This window comes from Marmota flaviventris, chromosome 10 (assembly GCF_047511675.1).
Source record: "Marmota flaviventris isolate mMarFla1 chromosome 10, mMarFla1.hap1, whole genome shotgun sequence".
Lineage (NCBI taxonomy): Eukaryota > Metazoa > Chordata > Mammalia > Rodentia > Sciuridae > Marmota > Marmota flaviventris.
In genome coordinates, this window is record NC_092507.1 from 100,547,017 (window position 1) to 100,565,048 (window position 18,032).

An 18,032-nucleotide genomic window follows, 5' to 3' on the forward strand; every position below is an offset into this window, starting at 1 on the left:
TCTTAGGGCTTTGGAAAGTTCAGTTTTCATTAAATATTAAAATAGAGTCCAGTGAATCCATGAGTTAGGAGTCCATACATGCATAAAAACCATTTTTCCTGGCACAAAATTAGGCTGTAGGTTGCTGCATGACCTCATTTGAGGACGAAGAGGCTGTGGATGCCAAGTCATCCAGGAAGATTGGAGAGCTCACAGGAAGACAGAGTGCTGAAGTACATTTGCTTTCGTCAATTTTCTCTCTAACATCTTCAAGTAGCACCTCCAACTTGAAGATTTTACCTTCCACTTTTCTGGGTAAACATAAACAGGCACCTCCTGGGCTACGTTCTCAGCCTCCTAACTGGTGACAACAGTAATTGAAAAGGGCACTGATCTACATTTTTAATGTGGCCTATCTATAGACGGAAAGGATAAGGGACCTCTGCCCTGATGCATTCTGTTTAGAGTTTCACTCCAAAGTCCTGGGCTCTGAGCCTTATTTGCTGTCTATTAGCTGTCTATCCTTTGGTAAATCATTTCATCTTTCTGAGCTTCCAGTATCTCAGCTCTACCTTGCTTTTCTGGATCTGATGACACCAGGATCCCTGACAGTTCTAAGAGCTGCAATGCCATGGAAATAATCATTATGCCAATTAAAAGAGAGGAGGAGCATAAAAGTATGAGAATAATTTAATGAATAAGCTCGTTATGATTACATGCACGTATATTTTAAAATATAGATTTTACCCAATTTTCTTTTCTTTTTTTTTTTAAATTTTAATATTTTATTTCTTAGTTTTCGGTAGACACAACATCTTTGTTTGTATGTGGTGCTGAGGTTCGAACCCGGGCAGCGCGCATGCCAGATGGGCGCGCTACCGCTTGAGCCACATCCCCAGCCCCCAATTTTCATCTAAATAATTTTGGGTTAAATATAAAATAGAAATGGGAGTGAGGAATAATTTATTAGCAGATGAAATTTGAGAGAAAAACATATGAAAATCAATCCAATGCAGTTAAAGCAGTAGTTTGAGGAAAATTTATACTTTTTTTTTTTTCTAAGAGACAAGTTTTCTGTGTTGCTCAGGCTGGTCCCAAATTCCTGGGCTCAAGTGATACTCTTGCCTTAACCTCTTGAGGAGCTGGAACTCCAGACTTAAACCACTACACCCAGTTTAGTTGAGTTGGGGGAGGGGGGGTTGGTATGTTTCTTTTTCATTCTGGATTGTTTTGTTTTGGTGCTGGGGATTGAGTCCAGGACCTTGTGTATGCTATGTTCCAAGATATGCCCCCTGCTTAGGGTCTTAAAGATGCATTATTAGAAGAAAAAGTTGAAAAAAAATCAATAAACTAAGTGTTCAAAACAGGAAGACAGAAAAAGAAAGTACATCTAGGAATTTTAAAAATTTTATCAATAAAATAAATTTCTGTTTCCAAAAAATCTGCAAAATAAACTGCTGGAAAGTAATGAGAAACATAAATAACATTAAGAAAAAGAAAGAAGCTGGGTGTGATGACTCCCAGTGACTCAGGAGGCTGAGGCAGGAGGATCATAAATTAAAGACCAGCCTCAGCAACTTAGTGAGACCCTGTCTCAAATAAATATTTTTTTAAAAAAATTTAGACGTGGCTCAGTGTGTGTGGCTCAGTGGTTAAGTGCTCCTGGGTTCAATTCCTGGTTACCCCCCACCCAAAAAAAGTTCTTTCACAAGTACTAATTATTCAATATTATTCTTGAAAACCTAGCAAATGAAATAAAGTAATAAAAAGAAATATATAAGAACTGGAAGGAAAAATAGAAATAAAGTATATAAATATTTAGGGAGGAAAAGCCTGTCATTGCTTTCAGATGCTACAATGTCATACCTTATAAATGAAGACAACCAAGTAAAAATCAACAAAATGCTAAGAACAGAAGTGCAGGACTGGTTGTAGCTCAGTGGTGGAGCTCTTGCCTTGCACTTGTGAGGCACTGGGTTCAATCCTCAGCACCACATAAAAATAAAGTAAAGGTATTGTGTCCACCTACAACTGAAAATATTTAAAAAAAAACATTTGGTTAATATAGAGACAGAAACAGATCAGTAGAATGAAATAGAAAAATGTCACAACTACATGCAGAGATTTTGTATTTGATAAAACGTCTTTTGCCATTGGGCACAGCGGTACACATCTATAATCCCAACTATTCAGGAGGCTGAGGCAGGAAGATTGCAAGTTGAAGGCCAGCCTAGACAATTTAGTAAGACTTTGTATCAAGACAAAAAATTTTAAAAGGCTGGGATGTACCTCAGGGGTAAAGCACTTGCCTAGCATATGCAGTTCTTAGTACTGAAAAGAAATTAATACATTTTTTAAAATGTCTTTTTCAACTAGTGGAGAAAGGCTGCTGTTTTTGATAAATGGCAGGACAAAGAAATGCTAAAGTGATAGTTGAATAAGATTGGAGAATATTTATAACGTAGAAGGCAGAAGAGAATGCAGCAGAGGACACTTAGAGGCTGCTGATTTACAAAAAAGGAGTGAAATGACCCAGCAAACTTCATGGCAGTCCAAAAGGAGGCGGGGCTCAAGGAGGTTGGAGGGTGAAGGAAGGAAGAAAAAAGAGGTGTCAGCATGGAGATTTGGAGATAGATAAGAGACATTTTTGAGGGAATTCATGATTTTTCCTGTAAAGCAAAGGACAAGATTGATGCTGAGAATATCAGAGATGATGGAGGTAGATCCCCATTTCTTTTTCTTCCTTCTTTTGGGTGGGGGCAGTACTGTAGATTGAACCCAGGGGCACTCTCCCTCCCTCCCTTTCTTTCTTTCTTTTGAGACAAGGTCTTGCTAAGTTGCCTAGGCTGACCTCGAACTTTCGATCTTCCTGACCCAGCCTCCCAGTTTCTGGGATTACCGGCATGTGCCTGGCAGTAGAATCCCATTTCTTGACTCGTTTTGGTTTCTGATGTTTGAAAGAATCAGACAACCATTGGGCATTCTGATGAACAAGAGAAATGAGATCCAAACAAATAATTCTGTATATTACCTTTTTGTGTATGTGGGAGGGGTCTGAGGTTTGAATACCTTACCACTGTGATAAAAAGCTTTTAATAAGAGCACAGCAGTCGATGGAAACAAGTGACTGCTCAATAAATCAGCAGAATTCTTGCCCCCACAGAAAGCTACCTATATCGGTTTTTGGACAAACACTTAGAAGGTTCTCAACACTTCAAGACCCTAAAGGTTATATGGGCTTCTGCCATTGCCTCGTTAGTCTATGTGAGAATAAGAGGACCAGTCTTGAGCTGATCAGCTTTGCTTGTCCTGAGGTGGCTCCAAGGGAGTTTTGGGAGAGGCTGGGTCCCTCCCTTTCCCCAGTGTTGAAAGTTTTTCCCGTATATGGGATATAATTGCAGTTAAAACCCTTTTGATTTATACTTGTGCCAGGCACAGTGTGGTTGCAACTAGGATATAAATAAGGCATTGCATAACTTCAGTCTCAATGCACACAGAGGCCTGTCTTGAAAATGACAGCTAAGAGATTCCTTGAAAATAAATATACTTACTCTATTAGTTTTTTAAAAAAGCAGAAGAATGTAGAGATGGTTCCCCCCCGCCAGGGAGAAAAAGCCATTGGGGAAAAAAAATCAATATTAAAACCTCATCCCTGCTGTTTAATTATACAGTATTGAAATAAAGGCAGACAGAGGTTCCATTCATTTTGAAAAAAAGTAAATTGTACCTCAGGGGGGAAAAAACATCTCAGGATGCTAGTTCTGAAACATAAATCATTAAAATATTTTGGCATCAAGAATGATTCCACATTAAAATGCTGTGAGTAGAAAGAGTTGAACTTCACAAATATTACTCAATGGTTTCTTTTAATTCGTACCAGGAAATTAAATAGAAACAATCTTAGCCTGGAGTTCTGGAATGGATCTTAAAATTATTTGGAGTGAAGCGAGAAGAGAATGATTCCATAAAAATGGCCAATTGGAAACTTCAAGAGGAGTGTGCGTCCAAGTTTCTAATGTGAATTAACTCAGGAATTGTTTTCCGTTATCAGGATTTTGAAGGTCCTTCACCTCCGCACAAATCAACTTTCCAATGATCCTCTCCTGCCACCGCCCTTCAGAACTGTCAGTGGATGGAAAAGGAAGGAGTAAAAAATGGACAGTAGGTAAGAACCAGCCAGAGATAGCAAAGTTAGAAGCAGAGAGAACTAGGAAAGAGCTGAGGAGGACAGGAGAGGAGAAGGCCCTCTGTCATGAGCACATGAGTTCTTCTGATATTTTCTTGTGCTCCTCTGAGTCTCAGAACCAATTAAAATAACCTCCAACAGAATATAAAGTTGTGGCATAGTATCTCTGTCCCAGGAGACAACTGGTCATTTGGGATCGATGCCCAGCATAGCACCTTACACATCACAGATGATCCATGCTACTTGTGACAAGAGAGAATGGTCACTTTTTTCCCTTTGGTGACACAGTTTTTGCTGACTCTAGACCAGTGGCTCTCCACATACTAAGCCAGTGGCTACTTCAGAATCCCACGTGAAAGAGGCCACCTTGGGCCCATGAACCTTGCACGGTAGGTGTGAACCTGACCTGTTGGGATCAAAGTCATCTACAGTTGGGCATTCATGCTTGTGGATTTGCTGCTGCAAGCCCAAATGTTTTTCCTTGGAGGCCAGCAACTCCTGTTCCAGCACTTCAAGGTGTTCCTGAAGTTTCTTCAGGACCTGTAGCAAGTGAAGTCATTGGAATCATCCACATGTAAGCTGTGTGTGTAGTTGTTTTCCCAAAAACGCAGAGTAGGTGACCCTACAGTAGTGTCAGAATCTGACATCTAAAATATAGACAACCCAAGAGTCATCTTGGCACTCGCAACCCCCTCACAGCACATGGCTGAAAAATACAGTCATTTCTGATTTCTCCCTCGGAACCCGCTTGGAGGCCTCTGAACTCCTAAATGGCATATTCATTATCCTGTATTTTGCAGAATGACTTTTACTTATAGAGCACTTTATCTTGTTTAATCTTCACATCAACGTTGTGAATTTGCAAAGGAGACTTCATTATCCTGGTTTTGTAGAGGAAGAAAACAGGAGCTCTAGAAATTATGTCTGAAGTCACATAGATCTTAAAAAGGATCTGAAGTTAGAGGTCCTGGGTTTCAGTCTATGGCAGCTGGAGGGTAAGATGGGGAAGGAATAGCAAAATTTAGCCAGAAAAGTGGGTGGGTCTTGCAGAAGTCACCTCGGGCTGCTTTGTATAAATGAATGTTTAAACTCTGCAGGTCAGGATCCTCTCTTGAAGATATGTAGAGGCTTCTGACCCAAATCCTCAGGTGCTAAACATTCCCTGAGTCCTGCTTATGTCTGACCCTGGGCCTGAGGCATGAGATTAAAAAACTATCTCAGGAACAGTCCTAGTCTAAATGATTTTATTCTGTTGAAAAGAGAGACTGTGTATTTGACTCCAAGACACAATGGAGGAAGTAAGTTTGAAGTCAGATTTAAAGGATGCTCAGGGAAGCCTAGACTAGGCAGTATTCATGAAAATGGAGATTAAAGGAGGAATTGAAGCTATGTTGCCAAGGGTGGGAATATTGCACAATGAGGTTACAATGCAGACAAAACAGGGTTCAAGTTCAGACTTTGTCCCTTACTAATTGAATTATTTGAGATAACTCAAACTCTTGAAACTTCAATTTTTCATCTGTAAAATTAATATAATAGCTCCCATCTTCTGAAAATTAAATAAGATAACCATGCCAGGAGCACAGTACCAGTGTTCCACTGCTCACAATGGGGCTACATCCTGAAAAAGTCATTGTAAATTGAAAATCGAAAATATCACATGTAGAAAAGCATTCATTACATCATAGCCTGGCCCAGCCTACCTTAAATGTGCTCAGAATCTTGCATCAGCCTACAGTTGGGACAAATCACCTAACACAAAAATCTATTTTATAAGGAAAGTGTTGAATAGCTCATGTGATTTGTTGAACACAGACCACTGTACAGTATTGGCTGTCTACTCTCATGATTGTAGGCTAACTCGGAGCTGTGTGGCTGGCTCTCGCTGCCCAGCATCTGAGAGAGTATCCTTACTGCATGTCCCTAGCCATGGAAAGATTCAGACTCAAAATCCAAAGCATGATTTCTACTGAATGGGTATTACCTGGCATCATCATAAAATTGAAATATTGTTAAACCATCCTAAGTCAGGTACTATCTATACATATACAAAAGATAATAGCTGCTAGTATTACGCATTCTTGTTAATATTAACAAATAGACAAGAGTTTAGAAACATATTGGCCATAGGGTTGAAAATGGCAAGTTTGGTGGCTGTTTTCCGTTTCCTCCCTGTATTCATCCTCTCTCTTTCTCTGTGCCCCAGTCAGGGGCTAACTTTGAGTCAACTGTATCAACAGGCTCTTTTCTACCCTGGCTTCAGTTGTTTCCAGCCAACAGTTGGCAGCAGCAGGAGAGAGGAGTTGGAGACAATGAGGTAGGAGTGAGAGTCATTATTTCCCTGATTTCCTTCTTCCTGCATAGATTGGCTAATGTCAGTCTATCAAAAGCCACAGAGCTTGTCCACTATTCCTACAGCTACAGCTCTCCCTGTAGGCTCCGGTGCCTGGTTTTCCTCTGCTCCTTTAAGCCTGCAGGTGAAGCAGCTCCCCACATTCCTTCCATGAGAGGCTTTCTCATCCTTTATTGGTTTTCCTTAATCTTACACTGTTGTAAAATAATGCCTTTATTAAACTCTCCTCGGTTACCCCATTTGAGCCAGCCATCTATTCCCTGCCAGGAAGAGATCCTGGTACTAAGAATCTAACAAACTAGAGAGTTTCTGGGTTGGGAGGTGGAAAGAATGTAATAGATTTGAGTAAAATGAGGAATTGGAGAAGGCTAGCAAGTTTGAGTGAAGATATCAAGGCTGAACTAGAGTTGCAGGGAGACCAGGAGACCCAGGAAGACACGCACCGGTGCTGGAACTATAGATGAAAAGCTAGGGGCTGGGGTTGTGGCTCAATGGTAGAGCACTTGCCTGGCGGGTATGAGGCACTGGGTTCAATCCTCAGCACCACATGAAAATAAATAAATAAAATAAAGGCATTGTGTCCACCTACAACTAAAAATATTAAAAAAAAAAAAAAAAAAAAAGCTAAGAACAGTGGTTTAGGAATTTGTAGCATGCAAATAAATGGCAATTAAAGCCATAAGAGGAAATCAAGTATTCAAAGGCCAGAGGATGAGAAGAAAAGAAAGCCAAGTATTAATTCTAATTTAGGATCTTGGAGTTATAAATCATGTTATATTCCAGAAGATAGGGCACAGTTTTCTAGACATAACTGTATCTCTTTTCATTCTCAGAACAATTCTGAGATGGGAGACGTGCCACAACATGTCTAAGCTGTATAACCAATAAGTAGAACTAGGATGTCTGCTCCAAAATCCAAATGCTTCCCATTATTGTGCTGCTCAAGTTGAGAAGGTTGGTTCCACCCTGTCTGGCCTTCTTCCAACACTGATCCAAATGGGCCTGGAACGCTCAGACCACAGGCTGAAACTTTCAGGAGCTAGTTTTCTGTTCTCCCTGTCTCAGCAGGAATTTCTACTTACCCTCTACCATCAGAAGGATCTTTCTGACTTGAGGCCTCTGAAGGCTATTGCCTTAAACCAGTTCTGCTTTGTTCTGCCCTCTAAAATTCTGTGTCCTGCAAGCTCCCCAAACTCTCGCCTTTGAGAGATCTCCTTTATCTCTCATTTAATCCTTAGCCTCTGCAATTTGCCTTCCCATCCACCACCTCAGTGAAACCAGGCTTGCCAAGTCCAATGCACTTTTTTTTTAATAGACGATTTTTCAACTTGTCTTTCTTTTTATTTTGTAGTGATGAGGATTGAACCCAGGACTTTGCACATGCTAGGCAAGTGATCTGCCACTGACCAATATACATCTTATTTTCCTTTGTTCCTTGAATGGTGTGGCCCAATTTCCTACATTTTTTTTTTTTTTTTTTTGTAGATGGACACAATGCCTTTATTTTATTTACTTATTTTTATGTGATGCTGAGGATCAAACCCAGTTCTTCACCCATGCTAGGCAAGCTTTACTTCTGAGCTACAACCCCAGCCCTAACTCCTTACTTCTTAAAAACCTCCTTCCTGGGGCTTCAATAGCTCTTCCTCTTCAGATCTGCTCCTGATCTTTTGGGTCTTTCCTCTTCAGTCTCCTTTTTGGGCCTCTCTGTTTTTTTTTTCCCCTGCCCTCTGCTTGCTGCTGACCAGTGACTCTCTCCTTGACCCTCTCCACTTCCCACTTGACCTGGACAACCTCAATCCCTCCATAGCTTCAACTCACGGCTATGCCAAATCTACATTTCTGGCCCAAATGCTTCTGAGGGCCAGACCCATCACACTAAGGGCCTACTGGACATCCTCATTTGAATGTCCCTAGGGACTTCATACTCAAAGGTGTCCAAACTATACTTGACATCTTGCCTTCTGCCTGCCTTCCACACCCCTTCTGAACTGGATCTTCCACTTTTGTTCCTGACCTTTGTGTCACCCAAGCCAGAAATCTGGAATTCATCCAAGCCGCCTCCTTTTCTTTATTCACTCCTTTAATCTGCCACCACTACCTTAAACACATAGATTTGTCTCCCTCTTCATCTTCCTCACACCAGCCTTCAAGTTCTCAAACTCGTCCTGCATTGGGTCTATGCCTACCATAGTGCTTGGTGCTTGCCATTTCTCAATTTTAAATCCTTCCATGTTGCCCCATCACTCAAACTCAGGGAAAAAATCTAAGCTCCTTAGCATTACTTAAAGGCCTTTCATGATGTACTGAGCTCCATCTGACAAATTACATGAGAGGCAGGTTTTGCCCTCACACTATTGAATCTGTGGTTTCCTTTCTTCCAGAAGACTTCTCTGCCTCCTATTCTGCTGAACTCACCCTTATTCCTCTTGAGATACACCAAGTTAAAAGTCACTTCCAGGAAGCTTTCCAAAGCATTCAATAGCCAGGAGGAGCTTCTCCTAGGCTGTCATGAGAATCATCTATAACCTTTCTCAAGATGCATTTTAACAATCTGTTCACCATCCTGTTTGTAGGAGACTATAAGCCATTTGAAAAGGAAGAATTTCTTCATTTCCAAATCCCTAAGGCCTGGTGCATGGTTTTTGAAGGAATGAATGATTTAATTAATATGATGAGTAAATGGATAATCCATGGTATCTTTTAGCATCTGGGTTCTCCTGGGTTTGGCCCATACTTTTAGGTTTCTACAGCACAGCCCGCCCTGGATCTTGCTTGTGCACACATCAGGACTCCCCACTACCTGCCTTGCTGCTGACTCGATGACCTGAACTACATCTTCCACTTCAGCCCATCTATGGTTCTCCCAGCCTCGGCCTGTTGCTTCATTGTCCACACGTTTCCCATAACCCTGTCACTGATAACAAGGCTGTTAGAGTGACAACATAAATGAGTGATTAAATATAACAACAAGCAAGGGTGTGAAAGTAAAAGATTTTGACCTGAAAAGCATTGCCTCAAGTTTGATCTTAAGTTTTCAAAGTCTTAAATGTTGAGTTGCCAGATACTAGCAATTTTTATAACCTAAATCCACCAGGACCCATCAACTAGGACAGGCACCCTCTTTATAATGGCTTCCATGTTCTTCTCTTGAGCATACCTCAGATTTATGAGTTGACTAGTGAGGTAAGCGATGTATCTATCCCCTGGAAAGGAAAGAGAGCTAAATTCTTATAGAAACAGAATTCTAAGCTCTTTTAGTCCCATAAACTAAGACAGTTTAATCTTCAGCCAAACATTTCCTACCAGAACATTCCACTCCCACCATTTTAGAGAAAACGGTGGTACCATGAAGTCATTTGTATTTACCCATGTCAAATTCTCTAATAAAGATTTTAAAAAACTAAATCAAATTCATTACCATTCTTTTTTCTTTCAAATGGCAGAAAGAGTCTTGTTTTATTTTTTTGGAAAATTCTTGTACCTGCAGTAAAAACACATGATATTTCATTAATAGTATGGTCTCCAGTGTTTAAATAATAAGTTTTAAAAAAATTTTTTAGATGTAGATGAACACACAGTATCTTTATTAATTTCTCTGTGGTGCTGAGGATCGAACCCAGTGCCTCACACATGCAAAGCAAGCGCTTTATCAATGAGCTACAGCCCGGCCCCTATATAATAAATTTTAAAAGTATCACCTTAGTCTTCAGTTGATCAGTCTGTTCTTTTAACTTTTGACACATCTGCTTGCCTTGGGATAGCTTTTGAAATATGTAAGTACTTGAGAAGGCCTCTTTCTGAGAGGCGGATGACAACTTCAACAAATGTGTCTCAGTTTTTATTTCTACATAAGAAAGAACAAGTTTTGGCATCCATGCGTTTCAACTCATCTCCGTCTTATTAAGTACTGAAAACAAAAATCTGTGGCAGTAATCAGCCTTGCTATTCTCTTCTAGAAATTTTCAAAACACATATCAAATCATATGATCATCTCAATAGATGCAGAAAAAGCATTTGATAAGATACAGCACCTCTTTATGTTCAAAATACTAGAAAAGCTAAGGACAGTAGAAACACACCTCAAGATTGTAAAAGCTATCTATGCTAAGCCAAGGCCAATATCATTCTAAATGGAGAAAAATTGAAAACATTCCCCCTAAAAACTGAAACAAGACAGGGATGCCCTCTTTCACCATTTCTATTCAACATAGTCTTTGAAACTCTAAATCAAAGAAGTTTTAAAACTCTATACCTGTAAGAAAGTCTTGATGTTTGTGTACTGTAGGCTCCATCTGCATAGTTAAAGAATAAGAAAACATTACTGTTGCAATTGACCAATTACACCATTATTCAGAATGATCAATGGGCTGCCTCCAGGACAACTGATGTGTTCTGGTCATCATGGAGGCAGCCCAGTTCTGTGGTCAAGAGCTGGGTCCATGGTGCTTGGGTTGGATTCCACTATGACACTAATTTGCTGGGTGACACAAGCAATTGCCTCATCACTGTAAGCATCAAATTTCTTGGTGGTGAAATGGAGATAGTAATAGAATCTACTATGAGAATTAAATGTTAAATATTTACCATAATATCAGGCATGTGCTAAGCATTCAGCAATACATCTTAGCTATCATTATGATCATGTTTGATACCAGAAGGTGGAATACCCAAACATTTCTCCTAAAATTATACTGTAAGCTCCATGACTCAGGAACCATTGTTGATCTTTCCAGCAGCTCTGTTGAGGTCCTTTCGCTAACACCAAACATGTTCTAGGAATTATAATGTGCCATGCACTCCAAAATATGTGTCAAGATAGTGGTTGTTTTATGCTCACCACAGGCTAACTGTTTTAATCCCACAATGAATCACCTTGAGGGTCTTCCCATTGCTCCCAGCATAAAGCTCAGAAATACACAGAGGCCAGAGAATGAAATGGCAGTGGTAAAAGTAGGCTGTGGTCATTAGGAATATCTCCAATATAGGCTGGATGTGAAACCTATAGCATTCAGTTCTCTAGCTTGAATTGACAGGCTGGGAAAACAAACAAACAAACAACAACAAAAAAAACCAGATGCCTGATCTCAAACTACCACTGCCAGAGAGAGATGAGCCTGATATCCATTCTCCTTCTACTAACACAGGAGACTGAGAACTGGGAACAATATTAATGTTATCCTCCTAGTAGAACAGGAACCCTGAGAAATGCAAATTAATCTACCTTGAAATTTCATCCCACTCCATTTAGAATGGCAATCATCAAGAATACAAATAACAATTGCTGGCAAGGATGTGTGGGAAAAATCGTACAATTATATTTTGTTGGTGGGGCTGAAAATGAGTACAACCACTTTGGAAAGCAGTGTGGCAATTCCTCAAAAGACTAGGAGTGGAACTACCATATGACCCAGCTATTCCACTCCTTTGTATTTTTTATTCAAAAGAAGTAAAATCAGCATACTATAGTGACACATGCCTACACATGTTTATAGCAGCACAATTCACAATAGGCAAGTTATGGAACAAGCCCAGATGTCCATCAATAGAGGAATGGATAAAACTGTGGTATATATACATAATGGAGTTTTACTCAGCCATAAAGAAGAATGAAATCATGGCATTTACTGGTAAATGGATGGAACTAAGTGACTAATCTCTACTCAGAAAGTCGAGGGTTGAATGTCTTCTCTTATATGTGGAAACTAGGGGGGGGGGAGCAAAAATAAATAAATAAATAGGATCTCACAAAAACAGAAGGGAGACCAGTAGAGTAGAGGAAGGGGTTAGAAGCAGGGGGTGGAAAGTATGGTAAGAGGAAATACTAGGGAACAAAATCTACCAAATTATGCTATATCCACATATAAACATACTATAATGAATCCCACCTTAGCTATATAATTATAATGCACTAATTCAAATAATAACAAAGGAAAGATCAGTAAAGTAGAGCAAGAAGATTGGGGGAGGGAGGAGGAAGGAAAAAGGAAAGTACTGGGGAATGAGATCGATCAAATTATGTGAATGTACAAATATAGCATAATGAATCCCACTATTATGTATAGTATAATGCACCAATTAAAAAAAAAAAAGAACAAGTAACCTTGAAACTTCCCAATACCATAAAGGTATAGATTTCTCCAAGACTTAGGGAAGCATTGCTGTCACCACCAGGTTGGCTGCTGGCTCCAGGTTGTGTCGGGAGGTTCCGGTTCAAATTTCCCAGTGCTGGGTTAAATGAGGGATGGAAATTGAAACAGGCAGACATTGCTATTCAGTCCAGGATGCCCTTCATAAAAGGCTGAAAAGAAATTTCATACTGTCCTGGCAAAGTGACAAAAGAACTAAAATGTTCACTTTGATCTTTTTATTTCTCCCAGTACTAAGGATTGAATCTAGGGCCTCACACATGCAAGGCAAGCACTCTACCACTTATCTATATCCATAATCCTTTTTATTTTTTATTTTGAGACAGGGTATTGCTAACTTTCCAAGGTTAGCCTTGAACTTGTGATCCTCCTGCCTCAGCCTCTCGGGTAACGGGGATTACAGTAGATGCCTCAGCACCCAGCCTACTTTAATTATTAATGTGAATTTGCCTTACTATTTATTCTCCCTCAAATGATGAGATCCTCAGCCTCATCACATTGGAAAGTTGGGTAAGGGATGAGAAGATGGGATGTGGGGCAGTGGGAAAAGGCATAGATTAAACATTAACAACGTTTTGTATTAAGTGGTTACCAATGTAACAGTTTGTATGGTTTGTTAGACAAAGTTTGTAAGGAAATTAGACAATGGAAAGAAGAAGATAATGTTGCTGCCCTCTGGAGTCTTAAACTCGAGTGGGAGAAACAGTTACCTCTAAATTATTTTGATCCAAATCAGGCTGAGATAAAAGCTCTGACAAAAGTACTAAATAAGCAAAGGACAGAAATAACTGTGATTTTGCAGATTTGAAAATTTACATGGTCCAGGGGAAATTGAAGGAAGCCATGAAAGGAGCAGGTCTTTGGCAAGTGGAGATGGGATGCTTCATGGAAGGTAGGAGGCTCAGAGAATTCAGAGGCTTAGAAGAGGTTTAGGCTGGCCAGGTAATGAAGCTGAGTTTAGAAGGTTAGGATGAAGTAAGATACTAAAGGGGATGCCCCGGCTTGAGGAATTTGGATTTCACCCTCTTGTATGCTGTTGTATATTTGGCCCATGATTCTTCTCATGAGAATACCACTGAGCTTCTGAAAGGTCAAGTCCCTCGCCCCCATGGTCCCAGGGAGCTGAATGAGACCTCAGAACCAGAACTAAGCCCCACTCACCCTCCAAAAACCCACCCTGACAGAGATGACCAGTAGTCCCAGTATATATTTACAGGAGACTCTTTTCATTTACCTGCATTTGTTGTGAAGGTTTTGTACTTTCCCTTTTCTGCTCCGGATGTTGTTTTTCAACATACTTTGACCTAAACATGGTTTCTAAAATATCTTGCATGATTGCTGATTTGTTTCTCAATTTAGGAGAAAAACTGGCTGGCTTAGTCATTGTAAGTGACTTATTCATTATGTGATTTTTAGGGATTTTCATTTTGAGAGCAACTTTAGAGAAATCTGGCAGCTGGCAATGAACTTCACCTTTTCTATATTTGAAGTCATTGCTTGAAGTTGCTTTTTCTGTCAACTGTTTCTGGGGTGTCTGCCGTTGGCAACTTTTTTGTTCATCCTGTGGACCCTTGATTTTAGTTAGAAAATTTAAATTTTCGTGATGGTTGCTATTTGCAGTCACAACTGGCTTTTCTAAATCACAGATATTTTCTTTTGTCATGATAGGAGAACCGGTGGGCTTACTGCTTTTTTTGACATCTCTTTTGGGGTTGAGTTGGTCAATGAATTCTGAGGTTTGTGCTTTTGGGAAAGAATTCTTAACATAACGTGAAATAATATTTTTAATAAAAGCTGTTTCATCAAAACAGTCACCATTACGTGCCTCTGGGAGAGTTTCAAAGTTAATACCTTGAACTCTTAGTAATTGCTCTTTAGAAAGATGATGGAGTAAAATATCAGAAACGTTTGACTTTGAAGCAGCTCCTTTAGTAGCTTGAACATGAAGAGTCATGGTGCGTTGATTCTCTTTATCACACTTTTTATTGGTAGCATTTTCAGTAACTTTATCCCACGTCATGGCCATGGCTGTATTTCTGTATGTTTCAACATGGGCAGCCTTTACTTTGGGGTCATCTCCTATTGGAATAACATCGAGGGTGTTAGTATTTCCGGTAAAATTGTAATCATTGCATATGTTCATTTGGGAGAGATCACCATCATAAGGTAAATCTTCCTGTTGCTTATAAGTTGTATCTTCTGAAAAATCGTTTTCGTCCATGATTGGGTAGCCTGATGTTTCTTGACCTCTGCTGCCTGGTCCTGCTGTCCTTGTCATGACAGTATATCTGGTTTTCATGGATTGTCTTCATTGTGCACCTTCTTCTATGGGAAATGAGAATAGCCACATTGTTAAATATATTAGAATAATGTACTATGATTAATTTGGTGTCTACGCTGAACGAAATGCATGCTTTTCATTTAGAGAAATTCAGTTATAAACATGAAGGCAGAAAACTCACCCAAGAGCTAACTCATCTTAAATATTCTATAATAGTAAAGGAAAACAATTTTCCCTCTTTTGTTTTTTTTCAGTGCTAGGGATCAAACCTAGGGCCTTGTGCTTGCTTTGCCACTGAGCTCCATCTCCCGTCCTCATTCATTAAATTTTGAAGGAGACATTGGTCTATAGTTAATGGCCAAATCTTTATTATTGTCCCTTAGGGAATATTATTTGTGTTTGTTCTCTCAAAATGAGAATTTTTTAAAATATTTTTTTTTAGTTGTCAATGGACTTTATTTATTTATATGCGGTGCTGAGAATTGAATTCAGTGTCTTATACATCTAGACAAGTGCCCCAAATAGGAATTTGGAATGCAAGGAAAGGAGGGATATTTTTTTCTTTTCTTTTCTTTTCTTTTTTTTTTTTGGAGTGGGGGAGACCAGAGGTGCTTTACCTCTGAGCCACATTCCCACATCCCCACCCTTTTTTATTTCTATTTTGAGTCAGCGTCGCACTAAGTTGATGAGGCTGGCTTTGAACTTTTGATCCTCCTGCTTCAGCTACCCCAGTTGCTGGTATTATCAGTGTGCACCACTATGCCCAGCTTAAAGGATGAATTTTACAATACCAAGGCCTTCATTTATCCACTCATTCCTGAGTAAGTCATGTGACATTGAAAGCCAGCTTAGCTTAAATATAACCACCCACCTTCTCTGTTCTGGTGGGATTTTTTTTTTTTTTAGTTGTAGATGAACACACATACTTATTTTTATGTGGTGCTGAGGATCGAACTCAGTGCCTCACACATGCGAGGCAAGTGCCTTACCACTGAGCTACAGCCTCAGCCCCTCTGGTGGGAGTTTTTTTTCTAAAGGTTTATTTTAAATTGACCCATAATAATTGTACAATATTTATGGGATACAATGTGATGTTTTGATATAAGTATATAAATGATCACTCCATTAGATGGAATGATCAAATGAGGCTAATTAGCATGTTTATTCCCTCAAACATTCACAACCATTTTGTGGGAGAACATTTAAAATCCTCTCTTCTAGTGATTTCAAAATATACAGTACGCCATTGTTAACCATAGTCACCCTACTATGCAAGAGAACACCTGGACATTCTTCCTATCCTAACTTTGCACCTATGACCAACCCCTACCTCCCCCTGCCATCCCAGACTCTTGGTAACAGCATTCTGCTTGCTACTTCTTGGGATCATTTTTTTTTTTTTAATTCCACAGTATAAGCAAGATGGTGCAGTACTGTTTTTTTCTCTATTTGGCTTATTTCACTTAACACAATGTCCTCCTCCAGTTCCATCCATGTTGCCCCTCATTCTGGTGCTTTTCCACTTGGGCTTCCAGACATTCTGGTCCCATCTCTCTGATTTTCCCTTGTATGTCTGAGAAGAGCAGAGATTGGGCAGAAATCTGACCAAGGGAGGACAAATAGGTTTTTTGAACTCCTGGAGGCCAGTCTGCAGCCAAATGTCCCTTTCTAATTAGAGACCAGGCAGGAGCCTGGTCAGAGGCCACCTTCCCCTGGGCAAGGCTGGCCGGCTGCCATAGCCCAGATGGCAGTGTCGTGGCAGCAGTGTCACGAGGATGCTCCTGAAAGTGGTCAGAGCTGTCAGCTCAGCTGCCATTTGGTATGAGTCCTTTTTTACTTACTTTCTTTCTTTTAAAAAAATTTTTTCTTTTTTTAGTTGTGGATGGACACAAAACCTTTATTTTATTTATTTTTATGTGGTGCTGAGGATCAAACCCAGTGCCTCATGCATGTTGGGCAAGTGTTCTACCACTGAGCCACAACCCCAGCCCCCCTTTTTTTCTTTTTTAAAAAGAAAATTTTAAACACCCATTTAAATATCTCTTCTTGATTTGTGGACTTTGTGTACAACTCCTTAGAAGTAGTAGAATTATATTCAGTTGTAGGTGGAGTGACTGAGGCTGTCTTGCCTGAGTACTTGCTAGGCTCTGAAGTTTTTCTAGCCCAGGATGACTATAGCCCCTGGCCACCCAATCTTGCCCGTCCAGTGATGGGTTTGGGAGAATGGATCTCCATGGTTCTTCCTCATCCAAATTTTTAGAAGTCTACCAACTTGTGATAGATTACTTACCCTCAAAAGCGAAAATAATATGTTTGAACAACAACAACAAAAATATTGAGCTGAGTTCTCCAAGAAAAATGAGTACAAACTAAATGTGGTAAAGGCATCTGCAAAACATTATACAGAGATCTTAGTTCATATGTAGATGCCAGTGTTGGAAAACTCAATTAAAAAAAAAAACACACTCTGTTTAGAGAGGGAGAAGGGGTGATTATCACTACTGAACTGCCTCAAATCACTTATAGAGGCTAATGTTTAAACTGAGGGAGGCATACCTTCATAACCAGAATTACAAGCTACTCCCACTCAAGTTGAAGATTAAGGGAAAATGCTCCCCAGGAAAGTCAAAGGCATAGCCTGAAAGTAGGAGTAGAGAGACCTGACTTGAATTTTGCCTTCTTCACTCATTAGTTGTATACCATCTGGCTGGCTTGTAGACTTTTCTTTTCTTTTTTTGGTACCAGGGGTTGAACCCAGGGGCACTTAACCACTGAGCCACATTCCCCAGCCCTTGATTTTATTTTTTATTTTTGAGACAGGGCCTCACTAAGTCTCTTAGGGCCTTGCTAAGTTTCTGAAGCTAGTGATCCTCCTGCCTCAGCCTCCCAAGTCACTGGGAATTCAGGCATGCACCACTATGCCCACCATCAGATTTTTAAACTTTTCTCAGTTTGCTCTTTGAAAAATTAGGGGAGAAAATAAAATAAAAACTCAATAGAAAAGAGAAAGAGAAAAAAGTATATAAGCAAGTGAAAAATAGAAACAATATTACCCAGTTCTCAGGATTACTAAATAATGAAATG

The 18,032-nt window shown here is 39.8% G+C and overlaps 1 protein-coding gene across 1 annotated transcript in view; it reads right to left on the reverse strand.

Moving 5' to 3' along the window:
* Positions 1-14,888, reverse strand: part of Aknad1 (AKNA domain containing 1) — a 35,918-nt gene extending 21,030 nt beyond the window's left edge. Inside the window, 6 exon segments of the mRNA XM_027922028.2 lie at positions 134-290; positions 4,572-4,705; positions 9,940-10,002; positions 10,220-10,365; positions 10,774-10,813; positions 13,902-14,888. Coding sequence (XP_027777829.2) covers positions 134-290; positions 4,572-4,705; positions 9,940-10,002; positions 10,220-10,365; positions 10,774-10,813; positions 13,902-14,888 — 1,527 coding nt within the window.
* Positions 14,889-18,032: the final 3,144 nt, after the last annotated feature.